This window comes from Geotrypetes seraphini, chromosome 4, assembly GCF_902459505.1.
Source record: "Geotrypetes seraphini chromosome 4, aGeoSer1.1, whole genome shotgun sequence".
Lineage (NCBI taxonomy): Eukaryota > Metazoa > Chordata > Amphibia > Gymnophiona > Dermophiidae > Geotrypetes > Geotrypetes seraphini.
Window position 1 is genome coordinate 231,309,367 of NC_047087.1, and position 22,149 is coordinate 231,331,515.

A 22,149-nucleotide genomic window follows, 5' to 3' on the forward strand; every position below is an offset into this window, starting at 1 on the left:
CTTTAAACTATATTGATTATTTAATGTTTTCCACTCAGGGAACCCAACCTGAATGGCCTGCTTCAACTGCAACCATTTAAAACTTTGTGTTTATTAAGACCAAATCTATGTTGCAATTGTGAAAAATCCAGCAGTTTACCTTCTGAAATAACATCGTCTATAGATCTAATGCCTGCAATAATCCAGTTCTTCCAAAGGATTTGAGCTCCGCCAATTTTGATCTTGGAGTTTATCCATATAGATTGATTAGTTGATTTGTTTATTGGGATAGGTGTTAATTTATCAATAAATCTCAACGTTTTCCAAGTATCCATTAATATTTTATTTTCTCTGTATCTTCTAGGTATGTTAATACTTGGTAGATGAACTAAATTTAGGGGAAACATAAGGCGCCATTCTAAATATAACCAATCCGGTGCATTATCCATAAGTTCTGGGAGGATCCAATACATACCCTGACGTAGAATATAGGCTTGATGGTACCTATAGAAATTTGGAAAATTTACCCCTCCCTCCTTAATTGATTTTTGCAAAGTTACTAAAGCTATTCTAGGTGTTTTACCAAGCCAAAGAAATTTTGTTAAAATGCTATTGAGCTTTTTATAAAAGGACCCCTGAAAATAAATAGGTATCATACTCATTTGGTAGCAAACTACAGGTAACATCATCATTTTAATAGTTTGAACTCTTCCCCACCAAGAAATATGTAATGGGTTCCATTGTTCACATAACTCCGTAACTTTTTTTAATACATATTTTTCATTCTCTTTTACAGTATCTTCAATTGTATTTTTAACTTGAATGCCAAGATATTTAAATCCTTCTTCTTTCCATATGAATGGAAAAATATCAAATAATCCTTTTACACAATGAACATTCAAGGGTATAATTTCAGATTTATTCCAATTAATTTTATAACCTGAAAATTTACCAAACTTATCAATTAATTCCAATAAAGAAGATAAGGTTGACTCTGGATTTCTCAAATAAAGTAAAATATCGTCAGCATAAGCTGAAATTTTATATTCCATATCTGAATATGGAATACCTTGTATCTCCCTCTTTTGCTGTATTGCTAACAATAAGGGTTCTAATACAACATCAAATAACAAAGGAGATAAAGGACAACCTTGTCTAACTCCCCTCTGCAATTGAAAACCATCAGATATCTTATTATTAATATTTAGTCTTGCAATCGGGAAGCTATACAATGTTTTTACCATTTGTATAAATCCAGAACCTATACCAAACCATTCTAAAGCCTGATACATAAAATTCCATTCTACCCTATCAAATGCTTTTTCAGCATCTAATGAAACTGTAAAAGCCGGTTCATCCATTTTTTTTGATAAGTTTAACATGTGAAACAATAGTCTAGAGTTATTAGAGGAATGTCTTTTAGCAACGAAACCCGTTTGATGCATATCTATAATATGTGGGAGAGCTTTGGCTAGTCTCAAAGCCAAAATTTTCGCCAAAAGTTTATTATCAACATTTATCAAAGATATAGGCCTGTAGTTTGAAACCAAAGTAGGATCTTTATTTGGCTTAGGCAAAACAATTATTATTGATTCAGCCATAGTACCTTTAATATTACCTTTTATAAGTTGTGTCTGATATAAATTTAGAAAATGTGGGGAAAGGATATTTTGAAATGTTTTATAAAATTCTACTGTATAACCATCACCACCTGGAGCGGATCCAACTCTAAGAGATCTCAATGCTGTTTCTAATTCTTTTAATGATATAGGTTCATCTAAACTCCGTTTTATATGATCAGGAACCTTAGGTCCATTAATTAAATCTAAAAAATTTTTCCCATCTTTTTGTCTCTCCAAATAAGGCTCAGAAGAATACAGGTCCTTATAAAATTTTAAAAATTGTTTTAATATTATATTTGTTTGATTTGTTATTATACCATTATCATCTTTTATTCCATTAATATTAGTTATTCTTTTTTTTGCTTTAAGATAATTTGCCAATAATCTCCCCGCTTTATTAGAATTTCCATAATGCATTGTTTGCTTGGAAAACAAATCTCTTCTTATCATTTTTGAAGTTAATTCATTATATTTACCTTTTGCTTTCAAAAGAGCTTGCAAAACTTCATATTCCCATTTACTTACCAATTTAGCTTCTAATATTTTTATTTCCTTTTCTAATTCTATATATTGTATTTTAATCTGTTTCCTAATAAAAGCTGAATATGATATAATATTACCCCTCATAGTTGCTTTAAATGCATTCCATACATTCTCTATAGATGTATCCTCCACTAAATTTATTTGAAAGAAATCGTTAATTTGTGTTTTAAAATTTTCCAAAAATTTGTCATACACAAGCAATGCATTATCAAATCTCCAAAGAGGTCTACCATTCTCTAATTGATCTAATTGTAATTCTATCCATACTCCCGCATGATCAGAAATGATAATAGGATCTATGGAAGCTTTAATCACCTGTTGCACTTTATTTGTTGAAACAAAAATATAATCTATTCTTGAAAATGATTTATGAACCTGTGAACAAAATGAAAATTCCTGATCATTAAAATGAAGAATACGCCATATATCTTTCAAATCACATGATTGAACCAAATTATCTAAACCTAAAGATTTTATACTTTTACCTGGATTTTTATCCAATAATGGATCCATTACAGCATTAAAATCTCCAGCCACCACTAAATTAGAAGCAGCCAGTGGTAATAACATATTCTGTAACTTTTTAAAAAATTCTGATTGATTCGAATTAGGGGCATATATATTAAACAACGTCAGGGTATCATTTCCCATACCTATATCAATATGTATCCATCTTCCATGTGGATCTGAATTTTTTACCTTAATCTTGGCCGTACATTTTTTATTTATAAGAATTGCTACCCCTGCTTTTTTACCCTCTGCTGGAGCAAAAAAACATTCCTTTACCCATCCACCCGATAGTTTCTGTGATTCCTTTATATTAAGATGGGTCTCCTGCAGACAGTAAATATCCGCATTTTGCTTTTTTAAAAATGTTAATACTTTTTTCCTTTTAATTACGTGATTCAGGCCATTGACATTAATAGAATATATTTTAAAAGACATTATACATTTTAATACTTCTCATTATAATCTTCTTCCCCTCTTCTTTCATATTTAAAATCCAAAAAATGTTTTTCACGACACACATATTTACCCCTAAAGTATCTAATCCCTTGTTTATTTTTTCCTTAATCATTCTAGTAAATACTCTCCTTTTCCCTCCCTTTCCCACCCAATACAATGGCTGCTTAAGGATACACATTGGAATTGTAACCCGAACATTCTCCTCCCCCCTAGGCAATCAATATTCAAACAAATTCCCCTTCTATCTGTCTATATTAACCTTTAATAACTTTAGTCATTTTTTCATAAATAAATTTTTATTATCTTTTCTTTATATCATTTTTTTTCCCCTTTCTTCAGATATTTCAATATTTCATACTTTTATAATTTTTCATAAAGTCATCAAAACCCATCTTAATGTTTTATGTTAAAATATCATAGGTTCTGGTTTAGAAAGAAAAGCTTTTAGTTTTTCTGGATCCTCAAAATACAAGGATTTATCTCCAGATGATACTCTCATTTTTGCCGGATAATATAGACCGTATTTAAAACCTTTTTCTTTTAGTTGAGGTCTCATGTCTAATAGTCTCTTTCTTTTATTTGCTGTATTTTTAGCAAAGTCCGGCAAAAACCATATTCTGGATCCTTTATAATTTAGATTTTTGTCTTTCTTTGCAGCATTTAATATTTCTAATGCTTGTTGGTATCTAAGCATTTTGAAAATTATTGGTCTTGGCCTGTCTTTATTTTCTACATTTTTAACTGGAATCCTATGCGCTCTTTCTATTTCAAGTGGTTGTTTCAAGTCCAGTTGTAATATTTTTGGAATTAAGTTTTCTAGAAAAAGTATAGTATTTTTTCCTTCTAAATTTTCTTGTATTCTAAAAAGTTTAATGTTTTTCCTTCTTCCTCGATTCTCATAGTCTTCCAGTTGATCTTTCAATTTATTTAATTCCAGACTGTCATTTTTGCATCTGTTTGTTTCACTTTCTATGACCTCCATTTTAGATTCTAGTACAGTTGTTCTTTTATTATTAACTTCCAGTTGTCTGTGGATGTTCAATATTTCTTCCTTCATATCTGACATATTGGTAACAGTTTCCTTTAGCATTTGCTTAATTTGTCTTAGTTCTTCCATAACTTCAGCTCTACTCAATATGTCAGATTCTTCAACAGGAAGTGGAATCTTGCTTGGTGTTATTTGATCTTGCTTTTGTCTTTTTGCAGACATACCGGTTTCATTTTTTCCTTGTCTGGTACTTGCCATTCTCTTGCACCTTTCTTAATTCTCTTTTTTTTCCTTTTTTCCAATTTTATTTCTCCACAGCAATTTTTCCTTTTTCAATCACTTTGTCCAGTATTTTATTTTAGATGTCACTCTTCACAGCACAAAGAAAACCATTGAAAGAGCTTGTCTTCAGCACAGTTATAAGAGCCAGTGAGAAAATAATAAATCTCCTTTATCTCAGGACTTTATTTTAGTTATTGTGAAGGAAGGTATTTTCAAACTATAACCGTTTCCTCTCAGTATTATGGAACTGTCAGTAATTTGCCTTCTGTGTCATGTCACTCCAGTTAAAAAAAAAACCGGTAATTGAGAAACAGGTTTTATTTTCTTCTTGTTTCAGTTTTTTACACAGTTACAGCTTTGACAGCACTAGTTTTAGAACGGCATTGAAACTTTCCTTTTTCTTCCGTTGGCCAATTCAATTTTTTTTTTTTTTTTTTTTTATCAGCCTGCCCTCACTGCTTCTCTGTATCAGCCCAGAGAAAAGCCAATAAGAAAGAACAATTATGTTCCCCTCAGCCTTTTTTCATTGTCGGCAGTTTTTTCATCTGTTTCCTCTGGTGTGTTCACACACTACAATATCTCGCCGCTCTGAGAAAGCTGCATACCTCTGTCAGTTCAATTCTATAACAGCCACTTCTCAATACTTCATCACAGGGGAAAGTTGGCAAAAAAAAACAAAAAAAAAACAACTCACTGACTCTTTCCCCTTTCTTTTATGTTGTTGGCCAATTAAATGATCAATTATCTGCCTTCAGACTTTTACTTCCTTTTTTTTTTATATCACAAAGAGAAGCCAGTGATTAATTAATCTCCTTAATCCGGACTTCGACTCAGCGCCGGCAAGAGAAGGCTATAATAAACCGCCACAGTTCCATAAATCAACTGTCAGCAGCCTCACAAACGAGATTGGTCTCTCTCTAACTTTTTTCCCTTCAATGTTAGTCAGTTTAAACCTTCAGCACATAGAAATAACAACGCTCTTGATATTTCTAGCTTCTCTTTTCTCAGTACCTCACCTGGATCTGGTAAGGCAGGTTGGTGTCATTCACGCTGTGAGCTTTTTTTTTTTAAAAATGCCTCGTCGCTACAGCAACTGTCATCCTTCTGTCATTAAAAAACCGGCAAAAGAGAAACAGACCTTTTCTCTTAACTTTCCTCACCCAGACTTCACCCGACTCTCAGCAGTACCTCTTTTTTTCACTCTTTAATGATCTCCAAGTTCATTTAAAACTTTATAACCCTCACGAATCAGCGATTTAACACCGCCTCGTTCCAGCACTGACTTCTCCGTTCCTGTTCTCTCAGGCTGCACATCTACTTCGGCGTAAGAGGGTAGTATCTATTTAGCGTTGTTAATAATTATTTTTTTTTTTTGATGAAATCTTCAAGAAGGGAATTATATTTTATCTTTCGTTGCCTATATGAAGAGGAGCTTCGCGATCACACGTCCATTCGTGTTCGCGTTAAGCCACGCCCCCCTACATTTCCTCCTTCTGTTATACAAGTACATACAATAGGATCATTGTGGACCTTCCTCCACCCATCAACACTTCAAAACATTAAAACATTGCATGAATATACAGCCTCATGCTACATAATTAAAAAAAAAACTAGTCCATATTTCTTGATAAATAACTTTTGGACTACTGTATAATGTATCTTAAATAGAAAACTATATTTAGATAGTTTCTTAAAAAAGTTATTTTAAAAGGTATGTTAAAAAATTTACAATTTAAATAAAAAAAAAATCAGATTTTAATTAAAATAAAATCATTGATTTTTATCCATCCTGGTGACACATCTATCAGCCTCATAAGCAAAATTAATCTTCAGAGGGCTCAGATACTATAAACTCTAGAGAGGATATTCTGAATCCCACTTCAAGGGTTTTCCTACTAGAAAGAAAAATCATTAATTGAGCAGGATCAAAAAAGACATATTTAATAGATTTGAAATTTTACAGCACATTGTTCCTAATTTTCAAAATCGTGGCCACAGCAACAAAAGCAACAATAACAACAAAAAAATACTTCCTCTTTTGGGTTTTCTTACAAACATCTGGAAATATTCTAACTTTGAGATATTTGGTTATGAAAGCAAATATTTGGTTCTGAAAGCAGTATAAGAATAATCACTGTAGCAGCTGGCACTGAATCAGACTTTTCTAGCAAGGTGAAGGTTTCCAAACTTTGAGAAGCTTCCAACTAGTTTTCTCACTTCACTTGTTTAAAAGAAAGAGTATAATAAATTCTAAACAAAGGGGAAATAAATTGTTGAGGAACATTTAACGCTTCTGTTAAATATTGCTAAACATGTCCTTAGGTCGGGGGAAAATAATCAAGTGCAGATTGCAACTTTTGGAAATGTTTTCCAGTGTTTCCACTTTTGAACCAGCGCAGCTTGACCAGTTTGAAGAGTCCCAAAATTTCTGTCCAATAAATTGACTTTATTATCAAACTGTTGATATCCATCCTATTCTTACACTTTAATTCCCAATTCCAGCACTTCTTGTTTCAGATCATTAAATCGAGGCACCAAGGCTTTCCCTAAGTCAGAAATGGCCTGCCATATAGTCTTTAAGGTAAAGGTTTCTTACTGGGTTAAAGCAAAAGTGGCTGAAGAACACAAACTTGTACCAGCAGCTCCCCTCTCCACTGTAAGTAAATCTTGCAGCAGAAGCTCCTTGAAGTTGAGTTGATTGGACACCCATCTTAGTTGCAGATGAAACACTAGTACTCACACGGCAGAACTCTTGCTCCCTGTGTGAAAACTGACACAAGTCCCACACTGACCTTATCCCCCTTACACTGTACTGACCTGGACATCATAGGACAGTACCAGAACAGTAGGAACAGATGGTGAGTTATCCATTCACATTAGTGACAGGAAGCCCTCAAGAGCAATGTTAGGAAATTCTACTTTAAGGAGAGGGTGGTGGATGCCTGGAATGCGCTCCGGAGAGAGGTGGTGGAGAGGAAAACGATGACTGAGTTCAAAGAAATGTGGAATGAACACAGAGGATCTAGAATCAGAAAATAATATTAAATATTGAACTAAGGCCAGTACTGGGCAGACTTGCACGGTCTGTGTCTGTATATGGCCGTTTGGGAGAGGATGGGCTGGAGAGGGCTTCAATGGCTGGGAGGGTGTAGATGGGCTGAAGTAGGTTTTGACGGAGATTTCGGCAGTTGGAACCCAAGCACAGTACCGGGTAGAGCTTTGGATTCTTGCCCAACAATAGCTAAGAAGAAAAAAATTAAAATATTTAAATTGAATCAGGTTGGGCAGACTGAATGGACCATTTGGGTCGTTATCTGCCATCATCTACTATGTTACTATGTAACTCTGGCTCGGCGAGATCTCATGGCTGAAAGACTATGCCATTCCATGTGTCTCCAGCTGAGGCTCCACAAATCAAATTCTAAAGCTAATCTCTTATGACTCTGACAGCATATTTAATTATGCATCGGACCATCTTGAAGTACAACAGTTGATTTTAAGGAAGAGGTAAACGATGATAAAGAAAAGCAGTGTTTTAGTGGACTACAAAGGCTGCTTCCATCTTGGAGCTCACAAACAGCCATTGTTATTTAAAATTGCTAAGGGAATAGTGATAAATCAAACTTAAACTACTTTGTTAGTGACCTGTCAAGGTATACAGTTAATCTACTGATAAGCTCAGGGTTTATGAAAGTTTCTAATTGACTCTTGTTATGATTTCCCTGTTAGTTTTTCCAATCTCCTATAGCAGTATACAGGAAGTAGTTGTGGGGTGCACATCTTCTGGTCAGCGTGTACAAACGTTCCATGCCATGACATTGGCTGTGTTTGTATCGTGAAGAGGCAGAGCACAAAGAAGTGCCTGCACTCCTGTTGGATTTAGACAGCATTCTTTTCCCCTGAAGAAGCCATATTTGAAACGGAGGTGCTCCTTAGGGATCTTTAAGATAAGTGCTGTCATAAAATAGTTTTTTGCATTAAGTACAAGTGCAGACATTTATTGTTTTTGGAGGTTTTTGACCTGTGATTAAATTGAGTTTGGGTTATGCAGTACTGCAAAATGCTATTCATTGGTGCAATCCCACTCACTGATATCTTTTTTTTTTCCTCCTTGTATGAATTGATAGTGAGGCAACAAAGATATCATTATATCTGGTGTTGGTCCCACACTCTGTGGGGCTCATAATCGAAACAGAAAAACGTCTAAAAACCGGCTTAAATCGGCACTTGGACGATCAGTAACAAAAAATGTCCAAATGCCGATAATCAAACGAGGTTTTAGACGTATTTAAAAATGACATAGGCCTTCACAGTGCTGCTGAACGACCAGAGCTAAAAGGGGCGTTTTAGGAGGAGTGGTGAGGGCGGGACGTGGGCCTTCCTAGACTTAGTTGTACTGCATGTATAACCGAAGGTTTTACAACAATGCCTAGATAGAACTTGGACGTTGTGACTTAGGCCATCTAAAACCAGGACTAAGTCCACAAAAGGTATCCAAAGTGATCAGATAAGCACTGCAGACACAAAGTACAGACCCCCACACTCAGCTCCAGTGATCACTGACCCCCCCCTATAAAAAATGTAATAACAGCTTTACATATCTGCCTCCAGAACATCAGCACACCATTTATGTTGATCTTTGATCAAGGATTATATTGATATTGATTGATTTCTTTAGATTACTAGGATACTTTCTCCCATTTATGTGGACTTGAGGAACTAGTGAGATGTTTTATGTTAGTAATAGTTATGTTTTACTTGTGATTTTCTTTTCTTTATTATTATCTGTATAAATGATAATGATGAAAACTTGATAAATAAAAAAAAATAAAAAAAAAAGAACATCAGCACCTGGCAGCCAGGCATAGGAAAGCCTAGTAGAGCTGCACAGAGGTGGCTTAAGTGGTCTTGGGGGTGGGTTAGTGAACCATGAAGAGGAGGGCCCAGGCCCATAAGCCTCTCTAATCACTGCATTCATGGAGAAACATGTGCACCCCCCAAAAAACCCCAAGCCCTTTTGTACTGCTATATGAGTGGCTCCTGCAGCCATAAAGGGCTATTGGGGTGGTAGATAGGTGGGTCTAGTAGATTCTAGGGATGTTTTGGGGGGGCTCACCATGACCTATAAGGGTGAAAGTTTATGTGGCACCCTTTTTGTGAAGTTCACAGCAGTGCTCTGTAAGGTGCCCCACTACTCTGTTGCCATGTTTGGGTGTCCAGTCCCTTTTCTGGCCCCTCCCATGTCCAAAAGGTCTTTTTCTAGGTGTTTTTAAGTTAGATGAATTTTTGGACAAAAATGGGGCATAAAGATGGATGACTTAGCGGACTGGACGATCAGACAGCTGGACATACAGTTGAACGATTTTCCAAAAAAAAAAAAAATGCTGGATGTATTTTTTGAAAATGGACCTTTTCCCGTGTCCGACTTTGGATGACTTGTGAGTTAGGCCAAAACGAACTTAGACGTTTCTTTTGATTATGCCCCTCTGTGTGTGTATCTATAATAATAAAACCCTAGAGCGTGCATGCGCTCTTGAAACTTCATGATTCCTGGCGCCGTGAGGTGTGCTTCTGTGCCAGTCCTCACGGTGCCTACGCTAGCTGGAGGCACGTGCGGTGGCTGGAGGCGTGTGACTGTGCAGCTCTTTCAACGGCGCCTGGCGATGACCGCCTTACAGTCGAGCCTACGGGCTGCTGACCCCGCGGTACTGCGCCTGGTCGCTGGCTGAGGTGGCAGCACGGGGCACTGCCCGACCTGCTGGACGCTTCACGTGTTCTGCGGTACAGGGGCAGGAGCGTGGAGATCGGGTCCGGGGAAGAGGAAGGTTGGTTGTTGTGTGCTGAAAGGATAAGGGAGCCAGCAAGAAACAAACATGCTGCTGCACAGAGAAGTGGAGTGGGGGGAGGGGAGGGAAATGGAGGGGGGAGGGAAATGCTGCGGCTACACAGGGAAGGGTGGGAGGGAATGCTGCTGCTGCTGCACAGGGTAGTGGGGTGAGGAGATGGGAGGGAAATGCTGCTGCTGCACAGGGAAGTTGGGGTGGGGGAGAGGGAAAGGGGGCCAGGGAACAAACTTGCTTTGCTTTAGGGGGGAGAGGTGTACTGTGGGGCATGGAGCAATCTTGGTTTGCTTTGGGGGTGGGAGACAGAAGGGGGCCAGGGAGAGAGACAGACAAAGGGGGCCAGGGAGAGCCATAGACAGAATGAATGACAGACAGACAGACAGCGTCCAAGGAGAGAGAGACAAAGAAAACAGACAGACAGACATCTGCTCTAGCACCCGTTAATGTAATGGGCTTAAAGACTAGTATATATATTGGATTATATTTTTGGTGTGGACCTTATTCCCTGTTGTGAAATACATAGGCACTTTAATGGAAGCCAGCTAAAAATATGAGGATTTCTCTCTCTCTTTTTTTTTTTAATCTTTATTGATTTTACAATCTTCAATAGTGCAATACATAAATATATCATATATAATAAGTCAATATAAGCACATTTAATTTTCAATATACATAACCAACCAATTTCTCCCCCTACCCCTACCCACCCACCTAATGATATTTTAATAAAACAGAAACAGAGATTTTCCCAATAACTTTACCCTATTAGCCATATATTTCCATCCTCCCAAGTGTAAATATTTAAAAATCAAATTATGACAGAAAGAACCCCCCCCACCCTTCCCTGGATATGTACCAAAATAAACAAAAACTGACTCACAATCAAAAAAGCTATTATAGTGAGGCAACATAAGATGTCAATGGGCCCCAAATCAATTTGAATATATTATCATGCCCCAAATTATCAGCGTTCATCCTTTCAAATCTATAACTGGAACAAAGATTTGCCCATCAGAAAGGAAAATTTAAACGATAATAGTTCTTCCAATTTTGGATTATCATCTGGATGGCTATCCCAGTCATTATAAGGAAAAGATGGCATTTATATTGAACCATAGGGGGCTTAACATGTAATAATGTTCCATTAATGACCGCCTCATACATTAGTGGAATTGATGATTCCAAAATGTTATTAATTCTACCCCATATTGACCTCTAAAAGTTAAGTATCAAAGGATAATAGAACAACAGATGATCCAGTGTCCCAATGTCTAAATGACAGTGCCAGATTTAGAACTATCTAACTTGTGCAACCTAACAGGGGTCCAAAAAGATCTATGTAACAGAAAAAGATGCTGTACATTTCATCCTCTAAGTCCACATTTGTGGCCATCGAGATGCAGAAATATACTGCTTTATCTCAATGTTCCAAATGTCACGAAGACCATTTTTTATTTTTTTATTCAAGAACTCAGATATTAATTTATACCACCTTGGCAGCCTGATGTCCTAATGAATCTGTTTGGAAGGAAAGGATCTGTAGACTATAATAATTTTTTAGATTTTGCCAATCGGGGAACCCTTTCTAAATGGCTTTCTTCAACTACAACCACTTACAGTTTTGAAAGTTAACTATACCAAATTTTTGTTGCAGTCGTGAAAACTCAAGCATTTTTCCATTTGACATAACATCATCTAGTGTTCTAATCCTTGCTTGCATCCATTGCTTCCAGGATCTCTCTTATGAGACAGTAATCTTTGAAAACGCGATAGGAAATGTGTTTCCTGTATATAGTAGATGTCTGCTTTGAGTCTAATCACTTCCCTGAATAGAGAGAACTTGAAACTTGATAGACATTTCGATCCAGCTGCAAGATGCACATCTTGATTCTGCTGCTGATACCTGAATTTTGGCATTTCCCAAATTCAAACGAGTAGTGAATATCCCTGTATAATCTAAAGATGCATCTTTTGGGTCAAGGAACTTCATTATGAGAATTATGGGCTTTTTCACTGAATTTTAGTGTGTGTGCTAAATGGTACGCATCCTATTCTATACTTATGCGCCCTGTGGCACTTAATGTGCACTAATGGACATTAGAGTGTACTAAGCTTTTCTAAAAGGGCCCCTTAATGAGGATGTGTTTTCTTGTCTAGTTTATAAGTGAAACTAAATATGCATTTTTGATGACGTAAATATCCAGTACCTTACTACCATTTTGAAGCTTCATGCCTCGCCTATCACAAACTCCAGAAATTGGTAGGAAAAAATAGTAGAATTTAAACTAAGAAATGCTGTCCTTTGCATGACATTCTTTTTTTGTTTTCTACAGTAAGAGATAGCAAGATTCAGTTACCACTTGTTCAGCTTCGTAAAGTGTGGGCTGAAGCTGTCCATTATGTGTCAGGATTAAAAGATGACTATAGCCGGCTCTTTCAAGGTCATAGAGCTGCAATGTAAGTTAATCATATTTTTAGTAGAAATAAATTTGATGTTTGCAGACTTTTTGTCTTTTTGTCATTGGATTGCATATCATTCTTCCATATAAATTTTAAGATTCAAGATGAATCAATGACTTTAGTACTAATGTGAAAACAAGTGCAGTGGTACCTTGGATTATGAGCATAATCCGTTCCAGGAGCATGCTCGTAATCCAAAATGCTCGTTTATCAAAGCGAGTTTCCCCATTGGAAATAATGGAAACTCGCTTTGATATGTTCCCTCCCCCCGAGGCCAGCAGCGCTGCTCCCTCCCCCCCACAAGAACTGGCATTGCTCCCCCCGAAGGCCCCCCCGCGAACTGGCACCCTCCCCCATGATCCGGCACCACCCCCAGCCGCCATAGGGCACTCCTCCCGCCGCCATCGGGCACCCCCCCACGTGAACTCTCAGGCCTTGAGCATGCGCACATGCTCAAGGCCCAGCACAGGAGGCAGATCTTCAGGCACCGGCACCAACACACAGGACATGCTGGTGCCGGTGCCGGTGCGAAGGCTACACTAAAGTAAGAAGAGGGTTCAGGTGGGTTGGGGGGACCTCAGGTCTCTGTGGGGGGTGCCCGATCGCGGGGGGGAGGATGCCGGTTTGCCGTTGGGGGAGGAGGCGGCGCTCGCAAATTGAGGCGCGCTTGGTTTCTGAGGTGCCGATTTTGCAAATGTTTTGCTCGTCTTGCAAAACACTCTCAAACCGGTGCACTCGTAAACCGAGGTACCACTGTATAAGTATGAAGTAATTTCTGTTAACTTATTAAAGGTAAATTCAGTTTTTCTTTTTTAGGCTCAGTCTTCTTCGATATAATGCCAACTTAACAAAACTGAAAAACACCATGGTTTCTGCATCTCAGCAGTTAAAAGCCAAGCTAGACTTTTTTCAACAAAGTATCCAAATTGATCTTGATCGATATAGTGATCAAATGGCATATGGAATTTGTAAGTATAAGAGTAATAGTAATTTATTTTCACAGAATCTTCTAATCAGAGTTTATCTGGATATGTTTAAAAGTGATGCTATTACAAGGAGCTATTTCTGTATGATTCTGGCAGTAATTTTGGAAAGGTTGCCCAGCTTTTATATATGTAAATAGCAATGTTTACAGATGTAAATGTATATTCTAGAATATAACTATTTTTAATCTACTGTTTGGATGTGTAGATCTGCAGCATGCACAATTCTCATCTAGCATATTTTGAAGGCTAGAATAATATTTTTGATTTTATACAGTATCAGTGCATGCATATTTAGGTGGGGAGGGTGAGAAACAAAAACATAAAAACAACCCTAGATGTCAGCATTTTGTACCTGCTCTGAGATGGGTGTGTAACAGCATGGAAAGATATGCATTATATTTGTATGCTTATATTTCCTATGACTGTTTACCAACTATCAGCTCTTATCCAGTGATGGCTGTCGGCTCTCTTAGTTGACAACTTTGTAAAAAGTGCATTATCTGTGCTGTAGTCTGTCTGCAGCCTTAGCTAATTAGAGCTACAATTTTTGACCTCTTGTTTTTTTCCTGTTCAGGCTCTCTGCAACCGCTGGAATAGGGAGTTTCAAGGGAAAACTGTTAGTTGCAGACCTGCTGGCTGTACTAGCTGTCAGGCCCATGTCAAGGTTTCTAGTAATTTTTGGAAGCAGATCCTAATAGAAACCAAGGAGCTCTTGAATTTTCTGAAGGGGTGGGCTAATGCCAGTACCTGTACCCCCAAGAAGATTTAAGCTCTGCTTATTGGCACCAAAATTGTCTTTTGGATTCTCTCCTGCCATCTGACCATCCATTCTGAAGGAGGGACCCTTCATTTTGTCTATACCTCAAGTTGAACACCTGAGAGAAATTTATACATTCAGCCTGTCTATATCACCCAGGTTAGACATTATAGGCATTTGCTACAGGAGCAGGTAATCAGAGAAGGGAGCAAGTACCAGGCTTGAAACCCAGTTCTGATTTGCTATAGTGAGAAGGTTTGGGGAACTCTTCTCAACCCAAGGAGTTTTAATTGAAAGGAGTTTAGGGGAGCCTCAGGGTTTGTGCAGTACCATTATCCAGGTAGCCCATATTCTATTCCTATGGGAACCTACATATGTTTCTTAATAAAATGGCTATTCTTGCTAGATTTGTCAGCCCTTAATACGTGTAAAGGCTCAAGGAAGTGTGTGTTTTTTATAAAAGGCTCCTTGGGAAATTTGTGCATGTTTCGATCTGGATGTATCAATTATTAGCAACATAGAAACATGATGGCAGATAAAGGCCAAATGGCCCATCCAGTGTGCCCATCTTGCAGTATCCACTATCTCCTCCTCTTCCTAAGATATCCCATGTGTCTGTCCCATGCTTTCTTGAATTCAGACACAATCTTTGTCTCCAACACCTCTACCGGGAGACTATTTCTTGCATCTATCATCATTTCTCTAAAAAAGTATTTCCTTAGATTAGTCCTGAGCCTATCGCTTCTTAACTTCATCCTATGCCCTCTCATTCCGGAGCTTCCTTTCAAATGAAAGAGACTCGTCTCATGTGCATTTATACCATGTAGGTATTTAAATGTCTATCAAATTTCCCCTCTCCTGCCTTTCCTCAAAAGTATATATATTGAGATCTTTTAAGTTTATCTTCATATACCCTATATCTAATACCACCAACCATTTTAATAGCCTTCTTCTGGACTGACTCCATCCTGTTTATATCTTTTTGAAGGTGCGGTCTCCAGAATTGTACAGTATTCTAAAAGAGGTCTTACTAGAGTCTTATACAGGGGCATCAATACCTCATTTTTCCTACTGGCCATACCTCTCTCTCTATGCACCTTTGTACCCTTGTACTTTTAGCTTTCACCATTGCTTTTTTGATCCTGTTTGGCCACCTTAAGATCATAAGAACATAAGAAGTTGCCTCCGCTGAGGCAGACCATAGGTCCATCCTGCCCAGCGGTCTGCTCCCGCGGCGGCCCATCAGGCCCATTGCCTGAGCAATGGTCTATAACTATCTATACCCCTCAATCCCTTTTTCTTCTAGGAATCTATCCAAACCTTCTTTGAAACCATTTAAGGTTTTCTTGTCTACAACAGCCTCTGGAAGCGCGTTCCATGTATCCACCACCCTCTGGGTGAAAAAGAACTTCCTAGCATTTGTTCTAAACCTGTCCCCTTTCAATTTCTCCGAGTGCCCCCTTGTGCTCGTGGTGCCCCTTAATTTGAAAAATCTGTCCCTGTCTACTTTTTCTATGCCCTTCAGGATCTTGAAGGTTTCTATCATGTCTCCTCTAAGTCTTCGCTTCTCCAGGGAGAAAAGTCCCAACTGCTTCAATCTGTCGGTATATGGGAGATTTTCCATTCCCTTTATCAGTTTAGTTGCTCTTCTTTGTACTCCCTCAAGTACCGCCATGTCTTTCTTGAGGTACGGTGACCAGTACTGGACACAGTACTCCAGATGCGGCCGTACCATTGCACGATACAACGGCATGATGACTTCCTTCGTCCTGGTCGTAATACCCTTCTTAATGATACCCAACATTCTGTTTGCTTTCCTAGAGGCTGTGGTGCATTGCGCCGATGCCTTCAGTGATGCGTCTACCATCACTCCCAGGTCTCTCTCCAGGTTACTGACCCCTAGTGGTGTTCCCCCCATTTTGTATGTGAACATCGGGTTCTTTTTCCCCACGTGCATCACCTACTATCACACCTAAGTCCCGCTCCTCTTTCATGTACAAAAGTTCTTCACTTCCCTAAACTATGTTTTTTTTCAGCCCAAATGCTTGACCTTGTATTTCTTAGCATTAAATCTTCGCTGTCAAATTTCAGACCATTCTTTAAGCTTCACTAGGTCCTTCCTCAGGTTATTCACACCATCCGGGGTGTCTACTATATTGCAGATTTTGGTATCATCTGCAAAGAAGCAAATCTTACCTGACAGCCCTTCAGCCATATTGCTTACAAAAATATAAAAAGGAGCAGGCCCAAGAACTGAACCTCGTGGCATACCACTGATAGCATCTCTTTCTTCCAAGCGATCTCCATTGACCACTATCCTCTGTCGCCTTCTACTCAACCAGTTCCTGACCCAGTCTGTAACTTTGGGCCCATACCGAGGATACTCAGTTTATTTATTAGATGCCTGTGTGGAACACTATTAAGGGCTTTGTTAAAATCTAAGTACACCACATCTAGCGCAATCCCTCTATCCAATTCTCTGTTCACCCAGTCAAAGAAATTGATCAGATTTTGATCAGATTTGTCTGATAAGACCTACCTCTAGTGAATCCATGTTGCCTTGGGTCCTGTAATCCACTGGATTCTAGAAATTTCACTAGTCTCTGTTTTAAAAGCATTTATATTAACTTACCACAGAAATCAGACTTACTGGCCTAGTTTTCTTATTCTTGGTCTCTCAATTTTAGTCAGTCTACTGCTGAAGACACACCTTCCCTTCTTTGATAGATGTTGCTGCTGATTTGTCTGAATAGTGTGACATTTTATTTGGTCATCTAAATGGTCTGAGCAAGGGTATTAGTGCATTGGTTCTTCAGTTTGATATGAGTAGTGCCTTTGACTTGGTGGATCACACCAAGTTACTGGCAAGAACACAAGAATTGCCGCTGCTGGGTCAGACCAGTGGTCCATCATGCCCAACAGTCCACTCCCATGGCAGCCCTTAGGTCAAAGACCAGTGCCCTAACTGAGACTAGCCTTACCTGCGTATGTTCTGATTCAGCAGGAACTTGTCTAACTTTGTCTTGAATCCCTGAAGGGTGTTTTCCCCTATAACAGCCTCCGGAAGAGCGTTCCAGTTTTCTACCACTCTCTGGGTGAAGAACTTCTTACGCTTGTACGGAATCTATCCCCTTTTAATTTTAGAGAGTGCCCTCTCGTTCTCTCTACCTTGGAGAGGGTGATCAACCTGTCTCTATCTACTAAGTATATGCCCTTTATTATCTTGAATGTTTCGATCATGTCCCCTCTGTCTCCTCTTTTCAAAGGAGAAGAGGCCCAGTTTCTCTAATCTCTCACTGTACGGCAACTCCTTCAGCCCCTTAACCATTTTAGTCACTCTTCTCTTGACCCTTTCGAGTAGTACCTAGTCCTTCTTCATGTATGGTGACCAGTGCTGGACACAATATTCCAGGTGGGGGCATACCATGGCCTGGTACAGCGGCATGATAACCTTCTCCGATCTGTTTGTGATCCCTCTTCTTAATCATTCCTAACATTCTGTTTGCCCTTTTCGCCACTGGTGCACATTGCGCGGACGGCTTCATCTACTTGTTGACCAGTACTCCCAAGTCTCTTTCCTGGGGGGTCTCTCCGAGTACCGCACCGGACATCCTCTATTTGTGTATAAGATTTTTGTTACCGACATGCATCACCTTACACTTATCCAAGTTAAACCTCATTTTCCATGTCGTGGCCCATTTCTCAAACGTTTTTGTCACGTTGCAGGTCTTCGCAATCCTTCTGCGTCTTCACTGCTCTGAATAACTTTGTATCCTTCGCAAATTTAATCGCCTTGCTCATCATGCCAATTTCCAGGTCGTTTATAAATATGTTGAAGAGCACGAGTCCAAGCACCAAACCCTGCGGCACTCCACTTGTGATGCTTTTCCAGTTCGAGTATTGTCCATTTACCCCCACTCTCTGTTTCCTATCCACCAACCAGTTTTTAATCCACATGAGTATTTCACCCTCAATTCCATGGCTCGCAATTTTTTGAAGTAGTTGTTCATGCGGGACTTTGTCGAACAATTTCTGAAAATCCAGATATATAATGTCGACTGGCTCGCCCTTGTCTATCTGCCTGTTTACTCACTCAGAGAAGTGCAGCAAGTTCGTCAAGCAAGATCTTCCCTTGCTGAAGCTGTGCTGGCTGGTCCTCATCAGATTGTGTCCGTCAAGGTGATCAATGATGCGGTTCTTTATCAGCGCCTCTACCATCTTTCCCGGTACTGAGGTTAGACTCCCGGTCTGTAGTTTCCCGGATCTCCCCTCGAACCTTTCTTGAAGATCGGCATAACATTCACCACTTTCCAGTCTTCTGGAATCCTTCCTGATTTGATCGACAGATTAGCTATTAGTTGAAGCAGTTCAGCTATAGCCCCTTTTCAGTTCCTTGATTACCCTCAGATGGATGCCATCCGTCCCGAGGATTTATCGTTTTTAGGCCTATCAATCTGCCTGCATACCTCTTCTAGACTGACTGTCAACCCTGTCAGTTTCCTATCTTGGTTTCCTGCGTATAGGCTGTCGGCTTCCGGTATGTTGTGTATATCCTATGGTAAATACAGATGCAAAAAATGTGTTCAGTTTGTTGGCGATGGCTTTGTCCTCCTTTAGCACTCCCTTTATTCCATGGTCATCCAACGGCCCCACCACTTCCTTCGTGGGTCGTTTCCCTTAATATATCAAAAGAACGGCTTGAAGTTTTTTGCCTCCTTGGCAATTTTTTCCTCGTAGTCTCTTTTGGCCCCTCTTACCGCCTTGTGGCACCTGCTTTGATGTTGTTTGTGCTTATTCCAATTTTCGTCCGTTTTTATCTTTTCCATTCCTTAAATGAAGTCTTCTTGTCTCTGATCGCTTCCTTCACCGCTACAGTGAGCCACGCCGGTTCCTTGTTCTTTTTCCTCTTGGATCTCTTGTTGATACGCAGTATATATAGATTTTGCACCTTGGTGACCGTGTCCTTAAAAAGGGACCATGCTTGCTCTAGTGTTATCCTCTTAATCTTCTTCCCCACCATGAGTCTCATTCCTTCGTAATTCCCTTTTCGGAAGTTCAGTGCCGTGGCCGATGTTCTGTATCGATGTTTTGCCCCCATGTCCAGGTTGAAGCGGATCATATTGTGATCACTGCTTCCCAGCGTCCCTTCTACTTCTACACCTTGTGCCGGTCCTCATGGTCCATTTAGGATTAAGTCCAGAATTGCATTTCCTCTCATATTTTCCTTGACAAGTTGTTCCAGGAAACGATTGCCTACAGCATCCAGGAGCCTGGTCTACCTACCGCACCGGAGGTGCCTAGGTTCCAGTCTATCCCCGGACAATTGAAGTAACCATGATAACTGTGTTGCTTCCCTTGCAGTTGCGTTTAATCTTGTCCGTCATCTCTCCATCAATTTCTTCGGACTGCCCCGGGGGTCGGTAGTAGATGCTGATCTTCATTTCCGTTCCTTATGTTCCCTCTCCCAGGCAGTCCCTGTATTTTTTGCTTCATAAGACGCACCTGACCATAAGACGAACCCTAGATTTAGAGGAGGAAAACAAGAAAAAAAACATTCTGAACCAAATTCTCCCAGGCAGCCCCCCAGGCAGGCAGGCTTTCCCCTCACAGGTGGCCCCCCCTTCCAGGCAGCCCCCCCCAGGCAGGCAGGAAATCCTCCCCCCCTCCCAGGCAAGCCTCCCCATTCCCAGGCAGGCAGGCCTCCCCCCTCCCAGGCCTCTCCCCCAGGCAGGCAGCCAACCCTCTCTCATCCCAGGCAGCCCCCCCCAGGCAGTCAGGCAGGTCTCCCCCCTCCAGGCCTCCCTGCAGGCAGGCAGGCCCAGTCTCTCCCTGCTCCCTCCATATTTTTAATTTGGTAGGACAGTCCCCGGCCCCCCTCCCCCCTTACCTTTTTTCCATTCTAGTGCTCTCCCTCGCTGGATGCCGCTGCCTGCATATTCTCCGCCAGTTCCCGCAAGCAGTGACGGCTGACGCAGCTCGAGTCCTCTTCTTTTCCCTTGTAGCAGAGCGGCATACAGGGCTTCCTGCCCAATCTCGCGCCACTTCCTGGGAGAACTCAGTTCTCCTTATGGAGCAAAAAATAAAGTAACTATGCATTCTGTTTATACAGTGAGGCAGAGTATGCAAAAATGGAATCACACTACAGATGCTCAAAGGCAGTTAGGGGGTTAGACAAACAGAGAACAACACAGCAGAAAAACACTATATACAACCTATCTAGTACCCATATCCTGACCAATTGCTTAGTTTCTACATTCCCTTTCTCTTCCTCAAGGTCCTCTTTGCTTGTCCCTTTCTTAAATTCATATACTGTCCTTGTCTCTATCACTTCTATGCATCCTCAACATCTTCTGTAGAAAATAAGTCCCATTTTCATCCTCAAGCTTTGACACCTCAATTCAAAGTCTCCCTTTTCTGCTTTATGGAGAAATACCTTGTGCTCATGAATCTTATGCCCATGTTGTGAAAGTAAAGCTATTATGTTTTACTCCCTGATGTTTCTAAATTTTAACACACCTCAGTGTTGAAATGCTTTGCTTTTTATTCCTGAAAGTGTATATTGTTTTTTAGCCTCAGAAAAAATGCTCAGAGCTTGGAAAGAGATGGAAGAACGAGCAGTACGCTGTGGAAAGGTATGTTTCCAAGACATGGAAAGCTTTGTTTTAATAACTGTTTAAACCAAAATTTATCCCAATTTTATCAGTTACAATAGCTGCCTTTTAAAATGTGAAATTATAGCCTTAGCTACAGCCCTGGCCGCAGCCGAGACACCACTCTAGCAGAGGAATTGTGACATTGTCAGTCTGAGTAGAGGCTGACAGCTTTAAACTCTGTGCAGCTGTTGGTCTCTTGAATCTGCATAGTACCCGTTATCTTGTGCTGTTCTCATGATTGTCCAGGATTATGAGATTAATGGGGTACAGTATATAGAGACAGGAAAGTGAGAGCAACAGAAACAAACACCTCCTATGGGTGTCTCCCCTCCCCCATTACCCACCACCACCACTGGTGTAGTTGGGGAAAATGTATAGTAAATAGGTCCCATAGTTTAAAAGCCATTAAAAAGACCCATCCATTCAGTGCAAATGTAAATTGTGTTCATAGTTCTAGAATACTTTGTAGTAAACAAAATGTTGATTCAAATGAAAATGTTATCTGTCCATTATTATTATTATTATTCATTAAATTTTCTATACCGTTCTCACCAGGGTTATCAGAACAGTTTACATGAATTTATTCAGGCATTCAAGCATTTTTCATGAAAATAAATTCCAATATGTATCTGGTAAAATAGTGAGCAATTTTCTCCTGATTTTGTTCTTGAAATACACTCGAAAGTATCTGGGAGAAAAATAAACCATAGTAATAAGTTCTCTAGTTACATGATATTCAACCTAACAAAATTCTAAACAAGTATTTTAGAACAGTTTGCCTCTCATCACCTTTTTAAAAGGACTTCAGCTACTATCACTGCTTGGCAGCTTCTGAAGGTGCAGAGGGAGAAGGAAGAGTTTTGGTATTGCCCAGTATAGCTGATGAAATAGAAGTAAAATGCCATCTCCAGAAGTGTACAGCCAGGACTAGAGCATACAAGTCTCTGGGGATCTCCAGATTTCTAGTTCTATTGTCTTTTGTATATGAGGGGGTGTTGATAAGTCTTTGGCTTTTCCTATTTCACCTACTTTTAAAACAGTGATACTTCATCACATCAAAGTTTGTTTCA

General features: G+C 39.7%; 1 protein-coding gene across 3 annotated transcripts in view; it reads left to right on the plus strand.

Annotated features, from left to right (window-relative positions):
* CHUK (component of inhibitor of nuclear factor kappa B kinase complex) overlaps positions 1 to 22,149 on the plus strand; it is a 197,292-nt gene that overhangs the window by 113,594 nt on the left and 61,549 nt on the right. For all 3 annotated transcript variants that reach the window (XM_033940253.1, XM_033940256.1, XM_033940254.1), the window contains 3 exons: positions 12,557 to 12,680; positions 13,500 to 13,651; positions 20,997 to 21,058. In XM_033940253.1, coding sequence (XP_033796144.1) covers positions 12,557 to 12,680; positions 13,500 to 13,651; positions 20,997 to 21,058 — 338 coding nt within the window. The remainder of the gene's footprint in view (positions 1 to 12,556; positions 12,681 to 13,499; positions 13,652 to 20,996; positions 21,059 to 22,149) is intronic.